Consider the following 21,482-nt stretch of genomic DNA (forward strand, 5'->3'; position numbering starts at 1 on the left):
ACTACAATGTTTTAGATTTTACTGCTAACTTTTTTTATCTTTTTATTTGTTACTTTCCAGATAAACTACAAGCTAGCCGATATGAATTTCGTCCCGACTCCACTGCTCAAAATGGAACCAATCACACGGAACTTATTGCCTCGCGTGTCATACAAACGCGGCGTGTTCGGTGAAGGCGTGCTGATATCGAGGGTGGACGGCAAGGCGCTGATCAGCGTCGTGGACGGCGCCAACAATGTGGTCGAGGACGTCATCACCACCGTGTTCAACAACTCGTACTTCCTCGACGTGCACTTCAACATTCACGACCAGGACGTGTTCTACTTCGTGAAGGACAACACCCTCAAGATCAGAGACGACATGGAGGAGCTGAGGAGACTGTCCGGCAAGTTCAACGTGTCGCAGGATGAAACCAACGATCAAGGATTAGAGGTAACATTTTTCATTATTTAAGTAGTCAAATGAATAAAGACTTAACTACTGAGAACCGTCATAACTAACCATGAACGTCTCCGCAGGTGCGAGTGCACGCGGTGGGCAAGGGCTCGGCGCAGGCGGTGATCGTGCTGCGCTACGGCGTGGAGCCGGCGCAGGAGCGGCTGAAGCTGCTGAAGCACGCGCACAAGCGAGCCGCGGCGCGCGCCTGGGAGCGGGAGAAGGCGCTGGTGGCGGCGGGCTGGGAGGGCCGCGGCGCCTGGACCGAGGAGGAGAAGGAGGAGCTCATCTCGCACGGCGTGGTGGACGGCTGGGTGGCGCGCGACGTGCACTCCGTGTCCAAGTTCCCGCAGCTGGCCGACGACCCCGCCAACATCGTGTTCGTGCGCGACGGCCGGCGGAAGCGGAGAAAGAGCGGCCGAGCGAGACACCGCTCGTAATTCACGTGCCATAATACGACGCCGTCGTCCGCCCCGGCCTTGGCGCCCGCCGTGTAGCGCGGCCGGCGTCGAGCTCGGGCCGCCGGTATTTAGTTCTTACTATTTTTTATAGGAATGGGGTTTTTATACCCGGATAGGAACGGAATGTGAGGCTCCCGCGATCCGCACGCCGAGTTTGTAGGGGGACGTGGGGACGAGCGCGCTAGGACTGAGTCGGATGAACGTTTTGTAATGTAAGCTTGCGGTTAGGTTAAGATTGACTGGAAGCCGAAAGATATACGCGTCTGAAAGAGAAAGTTATTTATTATTTTATCGTTTCGTACTTAGACTTTATGAAAAGCTTATGACGTTATTTTTACACACTTTACGCCCTCTCATCGTTGGACTGGACTGAATCTCGAAACAACTCACTACAGGGTACCGAGTCATAAATAAAATAAAACATAAAATAATAAAAAAAATATAATAATACGACACACTGAGCATAATACTTATTAAATCATGAAACCAAAATACTCAATACGCGATCACAATTTTAATGTATTTACTATTATTTTCGATGAAATATTTTTTTAAGATTTGTTTTTTACAATGAACATGTAAATCATTAGAGACGTTTATAAATAAGTTATCAGAATCTATGTATTCCTATTAAGTTTTAGCCAAATATTTCGTTCTCTCCTAACGTTTAGGTATTTGTAAATAAAAATCGTATATTTTATTCTTGTAGTTGTTCCTTTTATATATTAGACCTAAGGTCTCTTTACTTCGCAATACTGTCACTATTTAGCAATAATTTTGTATAATCCTGTAACATGTGACTGTACAAATTGAACGACATCTATATTTTTGCTTGTTAGGTGATTATCGCATGAACGCTAAACGGCTTAACGCGTTCACTTTGTAGAGATCACATGAGATATTTTTGGCTCGAACTTGAAAGCGGTCTAACGTTTATTTAAGTTTGTCTACGAAATGTGATAATATCATGTGCGATAGTACTTGTATTATATGTAGGTGTGGTTCTCATATTATTGGCAAAGCTTTCACGTCGACATGACACGTCGATGAAACAGAACAATCGGACGAGACACGATCGACTCAGGAAGACTGACTAGTAGTGACTAGGCTTTCACTCGACACGTCGACGACGGAATGTTTATGTTTTACTACTGAACTGTCATTACTGTCATTACTGTCATAACTGTCATTACGCTACATTGTACAATGTTTCTACCCTCAACAAGATAGTTGTGTTGTTAGTTAGCCAGTATCCGTTCGGAGCGACAGAGTTCTATGTAGATCCAGTAATCCCAGTAGGTTGACATCATAATAATAAAATAGACTAAATAAAATAAACTAATTAAACGACCGACAACATAAATACGTACATTCTGCATGTGTTGTGCAATAACGAACAGTAGGTCTTATCGTAACCGTTTAGGAGCTCTCTTCTTGCTGACTTAACTCGACAAATACTTAGAGACTGACTTATTGTTTCATCTCCTTTCGTGTAGCTGCTGAACTAACTTCTAGCGACGCGTACTGTGTCGTACCACATATTTGTATTTATATATTAGTGACGACATGACAGATGACGTCACTATTGTCTAAATCCGAATGAGTCGTACGATGCAGTAGCGAGTGTTAATTCTATTGTGATTTTGATGTTTCATAACGATAAGTCAGCGAGAAGCACAAATTGTAATTTAAAGAGTAGATATTATAGTATATGTCCATAAATGTGTCTCATTTAAAATGTGGTGTCTATTCTGTGTTAGAGATACTTTAATGATAGTTGACTGAGTGGCCGGTGATAGGATGAGAATATTTTTTACAAAAAAAAGTAGATTTGGTGGAAAAAATTCAAAATTCGTATGTATCGGGCGAGGGAGGCCCGCGGTGGTGATATTTTGGAAAATGTGACTAAAAGAAGCAATACTGTAATCTAATACGTCTTACTCTTTATTTAGTAATGTTAAGATGTATTTTTATTTTAAATTAATTAATATAATAATAATATATCTATTGTGAATGTAGTTATTGATTTCATGGTGATATCTAGAGCGGTATGTTATCTTTTTTATGATGTATAAAGAATTCTAATTTGTAAATAGGTACTTAATTGAGTATGTAATCTGTAAAAATATTGTACATATCTTTACGCTTGAATTATTTATAATGTAACCGGATAAGGTTTTTAGGATTACGATCAATTGTAATATATCAAGAGGAGGGTCTGTGTGTCTGCGGGGCGGGGTCCCGCGGGGGTCGCGACCCGTAGACTGACAGACGCACAGACGTACAGACGTTGTGCGACGTGTGTTGTGGAGTGACAGCTCGCCACAGACAATGTGCGCCCATTGACATCCATAGACTTCAGCTTCTAGATTAATTTAGAGAGCTTACAGTGTACGATGTTGACACTGTGCATTTACATGTAGAACTGATTTCCTCGTAATGCATTTAATTTGTATGTAGATATGGTGCATAGACCCCATTAAACTAATCTCAATGTGAATAGATAGTCAACAGTCATACTCTGTTAGTCTGGGAGCGCGCTACGACGAGCAAGCAGCGTGCATAATAATAGAAACTATTCTAATGGAATATGTAATAAAAACGTATTAAAAATATTACACACTCGTTTCATTCATTTTTTCCCCAACACCTGAAATTATTATTTTATTTATATCCAATGTTCCGGCTTCCATATTTGAACCCTTTTTTTAATTGGCAACGGCGATAGAATTAGATAGGTTTGTTTTTAATAGAAAAAAACTCATGTGCATTATAAAAATAATTTATTTCCATTATACAAAGTAAACAGTTAAAAGTGCATATTTACAACTAGTGATATGTTTCAATGGAATAGACTCGTACACATAAATCAACAATATATACAACAATATCTGTTCCTACACACATCGTTTATAACACAACGGTCCTATTATTCAACTTAGGATTATCGATAATACGAGCACAATGAAGGAAATTGATAAATCCTTAGAGTCGGTTTATACCTGACGGAACATACATAGCGTATTATCGGCCGTGCAATGCCAGAACAGACAAATGTATGGAAAAACACTCGACCGTTCACACTCAGCCGATTATACGTAGGTGCGAAGACTATACTTATTCAGGTACGCCCGACACATCTTCCGTCAGATGTGAACCGACCCCAAATATGTGTAAAAACGTCGAAACATAAAAGCCGAGCTGTCGACACAGCTCGCCGACACAACTCACCCCAGTACCCAGTGGTTCATCCAAATATTCGTACTTTTTGGTAAATTTTTCATACTAATGCAAAAATCACTGATATCCTAAGTTCAATAATAAGACGGTCAACATACATAAATACGAATACATAACAAGTTTAGAAGTATTTCACAATATATTTTGCCTCGTGTGGCGATAACCATTCGTATTAACCATTGGAATATACTAATACCGTAATAATTCTTTGCGAGAAAAGAAGGCCTAATAACATATTTCAACTTGCCTTCAGAAGAAAACGTGGGTGCATTTATTAAACCGTTTTTCAGGTATAACAGTGGTCAACCTGGTGTCAAAGTTGTTCAAGCCGCCCGAAGGCCTTTGACGTGCCTATGTATTTATAAATTCCAACGACATAAACTAGAACAGAACAATATGAAACAGTATAAAGTCTAAGCTTCAACAAGTGTGACATAAAGCGTTTGTTTACTAAACTATATGTTATGACTACAATACGATGACGAGTGAGAACACCATGTACAGTGGGTGCCCGAAGCCTCTACTCAAAGCGGTATATAGAAAAATATATATTTTTATAACAAGTAAGTTTTAAACTAGTTGTCAACTTAATTCCGTTATACCCATAACAGTCAAATAGAATTAAAAATCCTGAAATATCCCTCAACTGTAAACAACGCTAAAGTATCATGATATCCTTATCACTTTACACGTTTTCAATTTATAAGCATCACTTAAACTTGAAGGATACTACTGCCAACCTGTAAAATCATTGTCATGACGTCAGTGAACATGACTTGACGGCGTCGAGGCAGCGTCGTCCAACATAACTGTCAGCAAAGGGATGCAATGTTTCCTCGTATTTTACACGACATAACCATTGCGTCACATACGTAAGTTACGTAGGATTGAAACTGTGTCATACACAAAGCCTACACATATGAACGGAGAAAGTTGGACCTGTTGACAACTAGTTTTATCGTAGTAGGCAACTAGTAACAGATTTAACTTTTACTAACACATAAGCTTGTAATCTTGGATGGCATTTTTGTATGGATATTATAATAATATTTTCAATATATATTCATCTAACATTAACAATATATAAATCTAAAATAAAATCTTCCGTCCAATTCGTAATATACACCATTGACTAATTTTGACTAATATAAGTACTATAAAATAAACGCAACATCAAATGCGACAATAACAGCCGGTTTTACGACTCCTAGATAAGTATCGGTTAGCCTAACCAATGGGACTTTAACAATTTTTTATACGTTTTCTATCACTTTATTTATTTTGTCAGATACGCTATTAAACACTTATCCATAAGTTGTAAAACTAACCTTTCTAACAATTTTTTTATGCATTACACCTAAAAACTGTATACAAATTTCATTAAATAATTTATAGCTCAAGAGTTAGGTTCTCCATTTTCAATATCGTATCTCCAGTATCAGTTGAACCAATGTTAGAACGACTGCACAACGTATTTTCAGTACAAAAGTGTGTCAAAAAAATCACGCTTTTAACATTGGTTTAGTTTAGTTTCTACTCTCTTTTGAATAAAGATTTAAAATATTCTAAATAAGAAATAGTTACGTAAGTTAACTACAGTAATCTCGTCAAATGGATATAAGTTATTGAAAACGTAAATGAGTAACAATTAATTTAATTTTGCTATTATGCTACGTAGCTGTTTTCCTATTACAAAATTATACGAGTAATATATTATAAATAATACATATCATATTTAATGTGAATATTTATAAATTGTAAAGAAATGAAAGATAATAATTACGAATAAAATAAGCCCTTAAGAAAATAAATTCACAAAAACAATGGAAACCGTACATTTAAAAACTCAAAAAATGCATTATTATAACTAACTAATATAAGTTAAAATAATGGTAAAACTAAGTTTAAAATAAATTCGTACAAATGTCTTTTTCAAATAAGCCTCGAATTACTTACTTCAAAGTAGTGGTTGTACCACATTTTGTAAAAAGCCTTTGGTGCTAAAAATATCTTACAAAAACATTCTTAATTTTTCACTTTTGCCGAGAAGTAAATGTCTTTTGATATGTTTTTGGTTCTAAAATTAAAATTATATTTTATTAAATTAAAAATTTGCACTAAGCACCTTATATTATTTACTAGACAAGGCCTTAAAAATAACAGAACATAGAAAAAATTAATTGTTTACAAGCTGACTAATACAGGGTTTTTGTAAGAAGGTAATTTTTTGTGTTTTCAAAATAACCCTGTATACGTGCACATATGTATACGTTTAGAGTACGCACGTATACGTCCGTGTTGGACACAGGCCTAAACGCACCAAAAATACACATAAAACATCCCACAAGATCCTGTTTATAACGAACCTTACGATGCATACATTATATTATAACATAGCATATTATATAACACCATGTTGTGACATATAATTATAAATTCAAACGCACCATACAACTTTCTACACTGCTATTTGAAAGTAGTTCACCCAAAAACGTTAAAATAATAGAATACAATACTTAAACTTTTTTAAAAATTGTGTGACATTTTCATTACTTTATTTCAAGCCGGATATAGCACCATTGTATAACCCACTCAAAAATACAATCAGACCGCCCCTAGACCGCAATAAGTCTGCACAAAAAACAAATATTTCACTTATAATTCGTTCGTCACTCGAAATTTTCAAAAATATGGTAAAAAATTGCACAATAAAAACCTTAAACGGTCAACAATATTGTGCATTTTTACTAATTGTCTAGCGGCGGTCTTACATAAATCTACATAGTTCATCATAAGATAACATAAAGCTACCAAATAGAAACGCGGAAAGGACAACAGTTCATATAAATATCTAAGAAGATTTTGTGTAACTTTTCTAAATAGATTACGATTTTTGATAAACAGTATACCAATAACTAGAGGTCTTCAATTTGTACTCGGGATATTAAAACGTGAGAACTACGTCATGTCGCCTCTCGCTCGCACTTACACATTGTCACATTCTTATGATTCTATAGATTATGACGTCGTTCGCACGATTATAATGACCCGAATGTAAAGTGAATACTCAATATTCAGGCAATTCTTCATAAGCAATACTCAGACTTAGTGTATGTAAGCCTACTCAGCTTTCAGTAGAAGGGGGTTAGTTTGGCTTGAGAGCCTCACTTAAGGCAGCAGGTAAAAAAGAATATTTATTTGTAATCATTTTATAATAAAATCACTCCAAATTATTGTATTATTTGATGTCAAACGTCAACTACGTCACTTGCTAGCAAAAAATCTGGACGCTGCCAAATCCAAATAACCCACTTCTACTTTATATAACTATGAACTATCTAAGCATCGTTATCCCTTTCTACCTCAACACCGCACTCGTAAGAAGGAGAGAGATAGAACAATAAACATGAAATAATACCGACTAGTGCAATTTGTAGCTGTCTTCATGTCGTGTTACTGTTTGAATCCGATCGAGTCGTCCACCCTACGGCAATATTACTAATATGACTTTATAATATCACTTGATATTTATTTTGTCTCTGTGGTACGTAAAATGAAAGGCTGTTTCTGGGTTTTAAGTGCTATTGGTCATTTCTAATTTGTATCAGAATATTACTTAACAATCCAGGTAACTGGGTTGTGGAGGTCAGATAGGCAGTCGCTCCATGTAAAATACTGGTGTCCAGCTGAATCTGGTGAGACTGGAAGCCGACTCCAACATAGTTGAATAAAGGCTAAATTCCTCAATAGAAGCCCAAAGTTCAGTGACGTGCTCGGTAAATGGTAATAGGCTCGTCTCCTTTGCGTGGAACTAACATTGTTAATGGTAAAACTGCCTTCACCTTTGAGTAAAATACGCATGATTTTACGTATGTAGTCCAAAGTTTGGCAACGACCCCGGGAAATGGCAAAAGCCTCTCATTACATAAGACTAACATTTTCAATACCGAAACGTGGTATATTTCATACACCTTGGACTATAACAGCTAACAAAAATGACACAACTACGACTACTACAACCGCATGTGACTCACTGGTCGTAGTCCTCCTCGGGGCCGGTGACCTTGAGCCGCATGGTGCTCCACCGTGCCATGAGGTCGTGGTCCACGTGGTCCAGGCTCCAGCGCTGCGAGGGCAGGTCGCGGCACGTGTTGATGAACACGGCGTTGCTCTGCGCGCGGTGGTCCAGGCAGTGCGTGCCGCTCTCGCCTTGCATTATTTGCATTGATTTCTGACGGAAAAAATTGTGGTGAATTTTGAACATTGAATAGAATTTTAGGAAAATAGATATAAAATGTATTAATCTTGTAATTTTCTGTGTTACCCAAGATTTTTTTATCAACTAGCAGGATTCACACTCTCTGTTCCTTCACTCTGAGGTGTAGGCAGGAGGAACTCACCTCGTCGTACCTCCAGAGCTGGTTCCCTCCGCCCAGGTGGCAGCTGTACAGCAGCACGGGGCTCTCGGGCGCCGACTCGGGCAGGTCCCAGCACATGTTGCGGTTCTTGCATCTGTACCACATGTTATTAAGGCGTCAATACAGAAAATAAGGTGGCTTCTAATTACCCAAACTTCCCCATTTACATAATTTGTAGGACGTACGATTTAAACGATAGCTAAAAATAAAAAAGCAGAAACTAGGAAACTGATGACCGGCGGATCCGTCGAGAAGGGGAGGAGGGAAAAAATTCGCTAGTTTTGGGGCGAGTTACAAACAAAAAAATGCATTTTAAAACTGCAGCAACTTTTTTTATTTAGATGATTTTTGCAATTTTTTTACGACGTGACGTTTAATAAACTTACACAGCTTTTCTAAACTACTTCTATATACAATGTACAGTGGAAGAAGGCAGAAGGGCAGTGTACCTGATGTCCTTGTGCCAGGAGAACACGAAGTCCTGCTCGGCCTCGGAGCCCGAGTTGCAGGGCTTGAGGTGCAGCTTGTCGTTCTGGTCCCCGTGGTGCGCGTCCACGCACAACTTGTTGTTACTCACCGCGCGGATCTGAACATAACATACATCATATGTTAATAGTCCTACTACTAAGTAGATACTTATCTAGATTATAATAATAATATATGTTGCCCAGACTAAATAGCTATCTACCAAAGAAAGTTTAATTCAAGTCCGCCCCGTACTTTCGGAGATTAAATGATACAAACAAGCAAACAGACAGATTTTTTTAAATTCTTACTTTATTAGCGCCCCTTAACCTCCTTTAATTATTATTTTATAAATATCTTACATTTTCTAGACACTCTTTTATTAAATAATACACTAATAAGATAGACAATGATTATTTGTATTTACAAAATAGGGCCGAAACAAGTTCCATGGTCGAAAATACTGATTTTACTGACCAAAAATTCAAAAATACTGACCATTTCCAAACCGTTTTTTGGGTGAATGGTGTGAAATATAAAGCCAATGGCTCCACCATCCCCATAGCCAACCAGCACTGCCTTTTTATTGTGTTAATGGCCAATAGACTCCAATAAACACCAATAAACTCCAAAACTCAAATAAACTCTCCGTCTTACGAATTTTCGATCAGTCCTTATGAATTTTCGATCAGGTCTTACGAATTTTCGATCAGGTCTTACGAATTTTCGATCAGGTCTTACGAATTTCGATCAAGTCTTACGAATTTTCGATCAGGTCTTACGAATTTCGATCAAGTTTTACGAATTTTCGATCAGGTCTTACGAATTTCGATCAAGTCTTACGAATTTTCGATCAGGTCTTACGAATTTTCGATCAGGTCTTACGAATTTTCGATCAGTCCTTATGAATTTTCGATTAGTTCTTACGAATTTTCGATCAATTCTTACAAATTTTCAAAAAAAAGTGCGCAACACCGCTAAAGAAGTTTTCACTTCAAAAATACTGATTTCAAAAAAATTGTAAATTTTAATTTGCTATTTTTGAAGACGTGTGACGCGTTTCCGCCAATATCAAACAGGCTAACCATTCTCAACATTTAATCAAAAGTAACTTTTTGTTCACATTTTTATAATTATTTTGATTACTTATTGTGCACGATGGAATCATATTTAGGCATAAAATATTACGTTTCATTCGTGCATGTAGAACATTGTAGAAATTCGTAGAAATAAGTATATTATTATCAGAAATCTCTAGTCGTTAAGAATAGTACGAAAGAACAATCGCGAACATCGTAAGTGCTCATTCACGTTGACTCGCGGGCGCGGTCGCGAAATATCAAACATTATGGCGATGTACCGAAGTGTTCACGTACAAACCGTTCGCGCGGTCTAAGTAGCGGGCAAGCTAGCGGTGACGCGGGCTCGCGCCAATATCAAACGCGTGAAGATGTTCGCGTGTGTTCACGTCGAACTAGCGGTGGCGGGCGCGATTCACTCGCGATGTCAAATAAGTTCCCGAATAAATAGAACGAGAAAGACATATAGGCGAGTCGCGTAGGCGCGAGCGAGACGGCGGCGTTTTAGAACCTCGCGCGGTGCGGCACGGAGCGCTTGATCATTCGGTTCCATTCTAGATTAGTGTAGAAACAATGTTTATGATAATGTAAATGATATGAAAATAGGGACGCGCGCTGCGTAACATCAGTTTTAAGTTTAAGCTCATTGTGATCACATCACTGGGAAGAAAGAACATAGCGAGTATTATAGTATATTTTAAGTTTTAAACTCATTGTGCTCAGATCACTCGGAAGAAAGAACATAGTATGAACATAGCGAATATTATTGTAAAGTATTAAGTAAACCGTACATAGTGAGCGTATGAACATTGTAAAGTACATAGAATTATATTATTTATTTTCTTCAAATCTTCAAAGTGGACTGCACTTTGAAGATTTGAAGAAAATAAAATAAATATATCACTTCGCAACTGGTGTTCTTATTGGAAGAAAAGTAGTCCTCTACACTTATGACTGGAATATATTAATAATAAGTCACGTAAAACATACCCGTCCTTCAGCAAACGGCTTAGGATCGATGGGTGGATACTTCGCCGTCAGATCGAACGCTATCTGAAAATAAATACATAAAATCTCAGTTATTTATCAAATATTTACGATTACCATAGAACGAACTGCGGCTATAACAGACATGATTATAAAGAAATAATATTAGAAAGGAACTAACTCGTTTCATGAACCACTTGAATGGTTTGCAGTTCAGTCGTTGTCGCAGCGCCTTCTGCTCCGTGAGGTCCCCAGGTTCGATGTCCCGGTAGTGCGGTCGCCGCTTGTACAGGTATTCCGCGTACTCGTCCATCCACACTTCAGCTACGCGACGATAGTTCTATAACATAAAATTAATTCTAATTATTATTTGAAAATAATTATGTCCAACAGCTGGGCAACCGTTACCGTCTCCTCTCGGAATTAGTGAGTACACCGAGTTATCAAGTACTTGACTTTATAATTTATACTCATTTATTCATTCACCCATTCATTCACTCACTCATTCATTCATTCACTCATTCGTTCACCCATTCACTCATCCGCTATCTCATTCATTTACTTTGATTGTAATGGCTCTTGTATAGCTATGAAAGTAATAATACTGACCCTTCCAACGAAATCTCCGTGTCCAGGGTTGGGGAAGGGCGCGAACTTGCGGTAGATGTGCCCCACCCGGGAACACGGCACGTCCACCATGCGCCCGCCGCACTGCCACAACTGAACATATGGCACTTGATATAATAACTGACATGAAACTGTACATACTATAACTGTATATAATGCATGTCCCACTGCTGGGCAAGAGTCTCCTCCCTTAATGAAGGAGGGGTTAGGCCTTGAAGCTACCACTCTGGCCAATTGCAGGTTTCAGGGGACCTTACTTTACTAATGTTATGAATACAAAATTTAGATCATTAGATGTTGAGATGTATGGATCGGTGTTTGTTACCCAATCACTTAAAAACTACTGAACTGTTTTTTCTGTTCTTTAGTCTCTGTCTACCCCTATTGGAAAAGGCGTGATAAAATATACTAGTAGTACTAGTACACTGATAATTTATAACTTGGATCAACACATAAGACACCTTTTACCCCGCAAAATCTTTTGAATCGAACTAGTATATAACACTAAATGTTAGTAGTTACCTTAAAACTAAGTTCATACTGCTCGCCGCCCCAGATGTCGAGGCCGGGGTCGTAGCCGCCCAGCTCCCAGAAGAACTTGCGAGAGATCGCGAACAAGCCGCCCGCCATCACTGGACTCCTGAGAATAACATGTTAAACATATCTGTAATTATATAACCGCTAACCGCAGACTGCTGACCGGTAACTGCAAACTGTAAATACGCTTTACTCTGTGAATTCCCTTTAGAATAATAGGGATGATGAAACTCGTGAGAAGAAACCGCAAGAATCTCGCGGACTGCTCTTTTTAATTTCCGATATCTTTGCGTCACAAGAGTATATTGAAGATTTACTTGTACTATGTGTATCTACTGGCGTGGTGTCAAGAAAAAATACTACAATTACATAATAAAGTAGGCGACATGAACTCACTCGAAGGGTTCAGGCATGTTCTTCTCGTCGCGCGGCAGGATGGGCAGGCGCTTGTAGAAGAACTCCCAGTCGAAGGCGCCGCGCGCGCCCTCGTCCTGCGCGCGGTACTCGAACGTGTCGAACGCGACCACGTCGATGAACGGACACGACACCGTGCGGTAGTTCAGCGCTATCGGCTCTGTACACACATATTCATTATATTTACTACTAAATCTTGGTATTACTTTACTATACATAGTTCTAACAATCGTCCAGATCGCCCTTTAATCACATAAGGTTTAGTATAAAAGAGAAAATCACCAAATCGACAGCCATAAGCTAAAACTACTAAGACTGTCTTATTTTAACAGCAATGTTTTCATTAAAAGTAACATTACTGACATTTATTAACTTCGTAGTCATTCTACAAATTAGTATTTGTTCATTGAGCAAAAACATAAATTAGTTCTTTGTTAGAGAGAAAAACACAAGTTTAATAAAACAAGAGAGCGTGAGAAGACTATCTAATCAGATTGAAAGTCCTTTAGTACCCGTACAACAGATATAACACTGATTCCAAAAGCTGCCAATTAAAAACAGTCTTCGACAATGACGTAAATCACTCAAATAGTTAATTTTCTAATTCATCAGAGCGGCGAATTTCACCACCTTTTAACATTCGACAACCGACGATCTATCGACAAATTTTGTATTAAAATCACCTCCCTTAGCGTCTTTTGGAATAACTATATTTCTGAAGCAATATTTATCATCATGAAAAACACAAAATAATACATACACACAGACCTAGTAGTGGCGGCAACCAGTTGACGTTGGCCTCGGTGTGCGAGTCCAGGAACACGAGCACGTCGGCCGACGCGGCGCGCGCGCCCGCCAGCCGCGCCGTGATCAGACCGCTGCGCTGCGCCAGGCGGACCACCTTCACTTTAGGCAGGTGCTCCAATAAGTACTTGTCCAGTTTGTCTTTCAGGAAATCTATAAATATATCACTGTTTCAAAATGCGACGAAATTGATTATGCAATCTATTTCAGTTCTGTGAGATTCGTTGGAGCCAGTTTTACAGTGTATGAATAAGCGTCAATTAACCTGACTACGTAATGGTAGAAAAATTGATTAATTACGTTATTAGTCCCACGATGATTTAGTTACTTAAACATTCGCATACGAAGCTTACGCGATACACTTAACTTTTCAAATTATGTTAACTAACTAAGATACTATAACTAGTAGTCACAACTATAGGTACTTCACTAAGATATTCTACAACTATCTATCAATATGAGAGTAAACGGCATACGTAACCTCTTAAATTATCACCGACTGTAAAATATACGTTTTCGAATCACCTGTTTTTTAGAATAACTATTTGCATATAAGACTTATTATTAGGTATTCTTTTTAAAAATCATGAATTTTCAAGTTATATACGCAGGGTGTATAACATGATAAGAACAACTTTTATCCTACTTTAGACAATGGGTATAGGGTCCAAATTCAACGCTAAATAGCTCGATATCTACTACTATCAATATCTATCAACACTGGTATAAGAACATACGCTTCGTCATGTCATAACACTTGGTTACGTTCAACTTTTTCTTGGCTCTTGATTTAGACACTTTAGTTCGGGTTCGATTCTTACTCTTTGAAGACCCTATAACCATAGGTAGATTTAAAAGGTACTCTTTAGACGACAATTATAAAAAGACTGAGATTCTGCTGTCCGTCTCTCCGTCGTCCCTCAGACCATCAGCCCTCCAGTTTCTTTCAGTCCGTCAGACCGTCAGAAGTGGTCGAACTGGGCATTGAACTCCTCCCTTCTTTACATAATATTATTTGTGATCGCACACGACATTGTTATCGCAAATCAATTTATTTCAACAGCAATGTTTACAATAGCGCGTGTGTCGATACAATACGTTACGAGACATTTGGTAACATGCCTGTGCAGTTTCAGTATCACAAGTTTTTAAAATACCACTACTATGCTACTGCTAGGCAAGGGTCTCCTTCTGTAACGACGGAGGAGTCAGGCCTTAAGTTCACCACGCTGGCCAAGGGCGGGTTGGAGACTTAACTACCCTCAAGAAGAGCTGTGTTTAAGAACTCTGAAACATATTATGTTTCATCACGATGTTTTCCTCCACCATTTAAAAAAGTGATAATTATTTTTAATGCACACAAAGTTCAATAAGGGATTGATAATGCCTTGGGCTCAAACCGTCGACCATTTGCATTAGAGACGCACGTAGAGTGATCTAACACTCTTTTACCACTAAATTGTACTTACAAATATTTACGGATACTGGTAAATATGTATTTTGTATCGTTTATAATAATTTTAATTAAAGATTATGAAATGGGGCACTATAAATAAATAATTAACAATGACTTAATCTACAAGGCCACAAGTGTTTCTCAACACCAGACGATGGTATCAATAGGCAAAACAAATAAATCTATATCCATTTTCAAAACTTGCACAAATATAATAATATTACATGACCAAATTCTGCGCACGTTATTGGTCGCATAAAAAAGATTTAAATGAATGATTTCTATTACGTTAATCCAGGTTATAAACTATATATTTTGATCTATTCAAGTTAGTTATTTGCGCGAAGGAGTAACAAACATACACACATACATAAAAACCTTTCACAACTATAATATTACTAAGATAAAGTCAAATGATAGTACCTACATAAAAGAAGCCGATTTTTATATTTACTATAAATTGATAATATATCTAATCTTCAATATCAATTAGGTGAAATGTAATGACATGGTCAATTAACGCAAGTACCTACATTATAGTACACTAGCGGACCCGACAGACGTTGTCCTGTCTAATGAATTAAAAGTTAATTAAAAAAACATTGCCCAGCGGACAAAATTGTGAATCTAAACCATTCTCAGATCCCCTTGAACGCACACAAAAAATTTCATCAAAATCGGTCCACTCGTTTAAGAGAAGTTCAGTGACATACCTACACACTTTCAGAAGAATTATATATATAAAGATTTATCTTCTATCAAGACATAATTAGATAATACAACCATAACACCGCCAAAGTTAAATGACCATACAAGATTTTTAGTAATTCAACTACTATTTACACTCATCTCATACATTCATTCATCTTCCGGTTAGTGGTAAACCTAGTGTTAAAGTCGTTCAAGCCGCCCAAAGGCCTTTGACGTGGCTGAACGACTGTTATCATAATAGACAACAACCGGGACCGACTTTTTACGTGGCATCCGCAGCACGGAGACGCTAGACTTTGCAGCCACTAAGTACATCTGTAGTATGTCCTTTTTTTGCGTGAGGTAAATGCATCACTGCATGAATCGGTCCAGGGAGGAAGTAGGAATATGTCGGACTCTCCCGCCGGCAAAGAATTCCGGCTTAATTTTGACGGTGCTTATAAAATCTTGACGGTGTTCATTCGACGATCACCATAAAGTGGGAGGGACGTGTTACCCCCAATGAGATACTCCGCGCCCCATCTGTAGTATGTCCAAAGGTAGGTAAACCACTGATCGTCTACAGGCCGATGTGCGCAACTAGCTAATAATTTTGAATGCTCTGATAAACGTTTGTTACTCAATTACACCCAAACTACTGAATGGATTTTGATAAAACTTAGCAATGTTGTAGCCTTATTTCTCCCACTTATCATATTTTACGAACAAAGTTGATGGTTATTCAGTTTTTTATCATTTTCCGGTCAATTCTGAACATTTCATTATTTACCAACGGAAACTTTTATCGAGTAGGTAACAGTCGCAAAATTGTAAATAAAATTATATTCGTGTTATAAATCGGTTAGGATTTTACAACGTCCTTGATGCAGTGGTTAAGGAAGTCAAAATTTCGCTCCTATAAGGTCGTGGGTTCGATTCTCATCGATATCCACCGTATGTGTGATCACATATCCGAAAAACTTAACCCTTCTATTCAACTCAAAATACCAATTCAAGACCATACCATACATAGCTATTGGAAGTTAGTTGAAAACTCCTTAATATCTTGATAGTATCAAAATGTGATAATACCTATATATTTCAACAGTCGTGCTCTCTCAACGTGCAAGGTTATTGCACTGCCTCTTTTATGAGAGCCCATGCTTATCGGTTCCGTAAACCCACGCAGCGTAAAACGCTACCATAAAAATAATTAATATTTTTTATTACGGTAATATAAACCTTTACGCTTACGACGGTGGTGAATGATAACTTTTTTTTGGTTTCGTCAGACTAGTGGTATTCCTAGTCCTGCCTTCGATTACGTCTGCAACCAGGTAGGGAGCATTTACATAGCAATCCTTTGAAAAGTCCTTAATAGTCCTTATGTACTTGCATGAAAAAGTCCACACACAATAGAGTACTCCGGATCCACTAAAATACGATAAATATCTTTATCTGGAGCTGTCCGTCTTCGGAAAAAATGCAAGAGGGAGAGGCAAGAGCACGTGGACAGAATTGTTCCGGCAAGATATGAAGGCATGTGAGGAAGACGGCGTCAAAGAAAGGGCGAAATGGTTGGACCGCAAGATTTCCCGAAGTAAATATAATCCAGTTTAGATCTGTTTTATAGTTTTGGACTGATTGGTTAACAAACATTCATACGGACATTAAAACTTTTGCATTTTATTTAGTAAGATTTATACGAAGTTAAATTGGATCAACATCTTATAACAAAACAGTATACATTAAGATGGCAAACAGCATTCGTTACATGCATACCTTGAAGAGTAATTATAAATAGCACTAATTACCATATCGACAATAGTGCACAAACTCGCCACACATAAACACATAAATACATGTATTGTGTACATCATAAATACACTTTAATGGTATCAAACACTCGTGTTGATTTTATAACAACTATACATTTATAAACTATGGTAAATAGCAATTGAATTATTTTTCACGGGTATTCATTGAACTTTTATAACCACATAAAGAAATGACACCGCGAACCGAAATTTCGCCCCTACTTATTTTGAAATATTATTTATTAAACTTGCATTCGTAAAAGATTTGTCCAAAATGCTTATGCTTTGTCAATCATTTTCGTTAATTGTAGATATTAATATAATTGCAGACTGAAATCAATAAATTAAGCTAGTAATTAGGTCCTAAAGAAAATACGAACTTATGACGTCACTGTGTCGTATTTCACTTCATAAAGAGTAGCAGATTGAACCGAGGTACCTACCCTATATATAACAAAATACTTTTATACTTTTATATGGTTCAAAATCATACAAAAACCGAATTCACACAAAAAGAGATCTAAACAACTACATCATAAAGTAAAAAATCATACCTTTGCTACTAGCATCGTCCACCAAGAACACTTCTTTAATGAGTTTCTCCGGTGATCTATCGAGCACACTGTACACAGTCCTGAGCAACGTACTCCAATGTTCATTGTGGAACGGTACCACCACACTGACGGTTGGCAGCTTGGCTAAGTAAAGCTTTTTCTCACAGAGTGGGTGACGGATGTCTGGTATCGATCTGTTTAGAGGGATTTTGTCACTGAGAGCTCCGTTGAAACCGTTCACTGCATATAACTTTTTTTCTGCCTCTGCGTCTGAGGCTGGCAGTTTGGCTGGTAGACCTTGTTCACCAATACCTGTGGGATTGAGGTGGTTAGATATATAGCTGGTTTAATCAGCCGCAATGCAAGTTGGCTTTCATTTCCATATAATTATAGATAATATTGGATATCTATATTTAAGACTAGCTGTCCCGCGCAACTTCGCTTGCGTCACATAAGAGAGAATGGCTCATAATTTTTCCCGTTTTTGTAACATTTTTTACCGGTACTCTGCTCCTATTGGTCGTAGCGTGATGATAAATAGCCTATAGCCTTCCTCGATAAATGGGCTATCTAACACTGAAAGACTTTTTCAAATCGAACCCGTAGTTCCTGATTAGCGCGTTCAAACAAACAAACTCTTCAGCTTTATAATATTAGTATAGATTTTCCATGGAGATATTATTTTATTGTTTAAAATGAATTTTGATTGCCTTCATTTCATGATAAAGTTGTATTTATACTTTTTTATTGCATAATTATTAGCTTTAAAATCCCGTATTAGGCGGACTTAGTCTTTTGTTGGCTAATGGCTTCGTCCAAAATGTTATTAGCTGTTGGGATTATCAAAAATACCACAGATTTAAAATAATTTTATATGTGCCTTGATAATCACTTCCATGTATTTGGGGTTATTTTAGTTATTTATCAGTAGATAATACACACCTACACGTTTCCTGTCCTTCTCTATTTGTTTGTAGTCATGCCAGTCAATCTTCTGCAAATACAACAATACATTACTACAAATAGTTAAGCATTAAGATAAATTAGCAATGCTGGATAATTAAACCATAATAAATTTACTTTCTGACATGGATTAGAAGTATGATAATATAGAAAATATTATAGAGCTGGATTAAAATGAGGTCTTAAGGTCGTTTCAACATTACGCAAGTCTGCAGGAGCCCCTTTTTCGCCTATTTATGTAATATATGATCTCTATTTTAATGCCAGGAACTGCCTCGCATCACTACATACTACAAAAGTTACTAGTTTTCTCATAACATCTATCCCATTTCAACTGATTAAAGTAATTTTCTAAGGTTAATTCAGTGTAATACGGACGATATCGGGGCGGGCCGCTAGTTAATCATTAAAGTTCAACAAAAAACTTGCACTTACCCTCAAATCGTCAAAAACATGGTGCTCATTGACAACAATCTTTTCAGGTGCAGCTAGAGCCTCTGCCGGCATCCCACTGAGGGCACTGGTGTCGCTCATAGACTTCAAGATGTACAGCAATATCACTATGATAGTAATCAGCAAGAGATTGCGCATCCGCAGCAGACGCAGTATCTGACGTCTTGTGTAATTCATTGTGCTGAAATATATGTTTTTATAAGTTCAAATTACATGTATTTTTTATGTAATAAAAAATCAAGGATGTGTAAGCATTTCCATAAGCACTTTTGTATAGATTAATATGGTTTGAAAAATTTTGTATTATTGTATTTTTTCCTGTTACAATATATGAATTTAACTGATTAATTAAAGGGTGTAAGTAAAGTCTTTATATCACCTTATATAATATATTTTAAAAGGTCTCTACTCTATACCAATGCAGGCTGTTTAGTTTAAATGAAATGCTTTTACTTTTTATTGTTTTTTACAGCATTGGTACATTTTAAGTTTATATGTTTTATGAAAGCTTGGCTATGTCCTTATAATAAGTGTGCCATGTGTGGGTGCTGATTTATAATCTTAAGCAGTGTTTTAAAATGTAATATTTTTATATCTAGTTGGATATATAAATCTTTCAATTTTAACTCTTATCAAGTAACTAATTTTATTTATTCAATAAAATAGAGGTACCAAACTTCTATATATCTTACAGAAACCGTAGAACTTCGATAAAACCATGAATTCTCAATTAAATGTAATTATATTTTTATCTCAATCTAGATAAGAGTAAATATTATTCTAGGAACTTACTGATTATTTATAGTTAGAATGGGCACAGCATTGAATGTATTACTAGAAACACTGCCTTATCTGATAAACATAATTAAAAGTAACTGTTTTATTACAACTAGGAGAGACATTCCTTGACACGAACCTCTCACCAATTACCTTTGGTTTAAAAATAAAATATACATACGAAATCGATGTCCTGCGCTTGTAATACATATTTTATTATAAGTTCAACACATAAAGTGCACAATAAAACTGAGAACATCGTTGGTTGTGATATTTATTTATTTTAATATACAAAACAATACCTACCCTCTATTTACATAAAGTATTCGTGAGACAGCAACCGTTTCACATACAAATACTAACAATAGCACAAAAGATGTTTTGATACATCACGGTCATGGAAAAACAAGAATACAAGACACGAACGCATAAACGAAATACAAAAACTAAACCTCCCGGTGCGACATACACACACAACTAGAAAAATATTGAAAATGATGGACAAACAGAAACGGACTACTCTGACAGCTGCTTGCAAAAGGAAGAGTGAGAAAAAGAATATCGTTTCAGCACGAGAGTAACAAAGATAACTATAGTCAGCTGTCATGTTAAAATTACTTTTTAAATTATTCGCATAATACATTGGCAAGACAGTGTTGGTCTCGCAATGTTGCAATTTTATAACAACTATTGGTTTTGGCATAAAACTGGGTTACTTTGGAGTTAGATTTAATTATATTGTACAAGAAAACGTAAGATTACATTTAGGAAGCTTTTTACAGTAAATTTCATATACTGAAATAATAATTAAATAAATCAAGTATCTTACCTACATGCGATAGCGTTTATTTTACCATCAAGACAATCAGAATCAGATTATTATTATTATTTATTATTTACTAGCTGACCCGCGCAACTTCGCTTGCGTCACATAAGAAAATCATAATTTTCCTCGTTGTTGTAACATTTTTCACTGGTAACCTGCTCCTATTGGTCGTAGCGTGATGATATATAGCCTATAGCCTTCCTCGATAAATGGGCTATCTAACACTGAAAGAATTTTTCAAATCGGACCAGTAGTTCCCGAGATTAGCGCGTTCAAACAAACAAACTCTTCAGCTTTATAATATTAGTATTATATTAGTATTATTATAATATTAGTATAGAGTATAGATATAGATATGTATAAAGTCTGTATCAAATAAATAAAATAATAATCACAAAGCCAATAAACAAGCAAAATGATTATAATAATCTTCAATTACCGTGATAATAAATAGTTAAAAAAATATAATTATGAACGCT

General features: G+C 36.8%; 2 protein-coding genes across 4 annotated transcripts in view; one reads left to right on the forward strand and one right to left on the reverse strand.

The window, feature by feature from the left end:
* Ten-m (teneurin transmembrane protein Ten-m) overlaps nucleotides 1-3,514 on the forward strand; it is a 231,416-nt gene extending 227,902 nt beyond the window's left edge. For all 3 annotated transcript variants that reach the window (XM_076116239.1, XM_076116237.1, XM_076116238.1), the window contains 2 exons: nucleotides 61-432; nucleotides 519-3,514. In XM_076116239.1, the coding sequence (XP_075972354.1) occupies nucleotides 61-432; nucleotides 519-875 (729 nt within the window). In that variant the 3' untranslated portion in view covers nucleotides 876-3,514. The remainder of the gene's footprint in view (nucleotides 1-60; nucleotides 433-518) is intronic.
* Nucleotides 3,515-3,662: 148 nt separating this feature from the next.
* LOC142974090 (N-acetylgalactosaminyltransferase 6-like) lies at nucleotides 3,663-20,672 on the reverse strand. Its single transcript, XM_076116240.1, has 14 exons — nucleotides 20,484-20,672; nucleotides 19,383-19,581; nucleotides 18,927-18,978; nucleotides 17,985-18,296; nucleotides 13,432-13,620; nucleotides 12,646-12,823; nucleotides 12,235-12,352; nucleotides 11,695-11,805; nucleotides 11,267-11,425; nucleotides 11,089-11,151; nucleotides 9,004-9,140; nucleotides 8,537-8,648; nucleotides 8,171-8,367; nucleotides 3,663-7,620 (listed from the first exon to the last, which is right to left on the reverse strand). Exons 2-14 carry the CDS (start codon nucleotides 19,575-19,577, stop codon nucleotides 7,590-7,592), a joined length of 1,854 nt encoding a protein of 617 aa, XP_075972355.1. The 5' UTR covers nucleotides 19,578-19,581; nucleotides 20,484-20,672; the 3' UTR covers nucleotides 3,663-7,589.
* Nucleotides 20,673-21,482: the final 810 nt, after the last annotated feature.

Source organism: Anticarsia gemmatalis, chromosome 7, assembly GCF_050436995.1.
Source record: "Anticarsia gemmatalis isolate Benzon Research Colony breed Stoneville strain chromosome 7, ilAntGemm2 primary, whole genome shotgun sequence".
Classification (NCBI taxonomy): Eukaryota; Metazoa; Arthropoda; class Insecta; order Lepidoptera; family Erebidae; genus Anticarsia; species Anticarsia gemmatalis.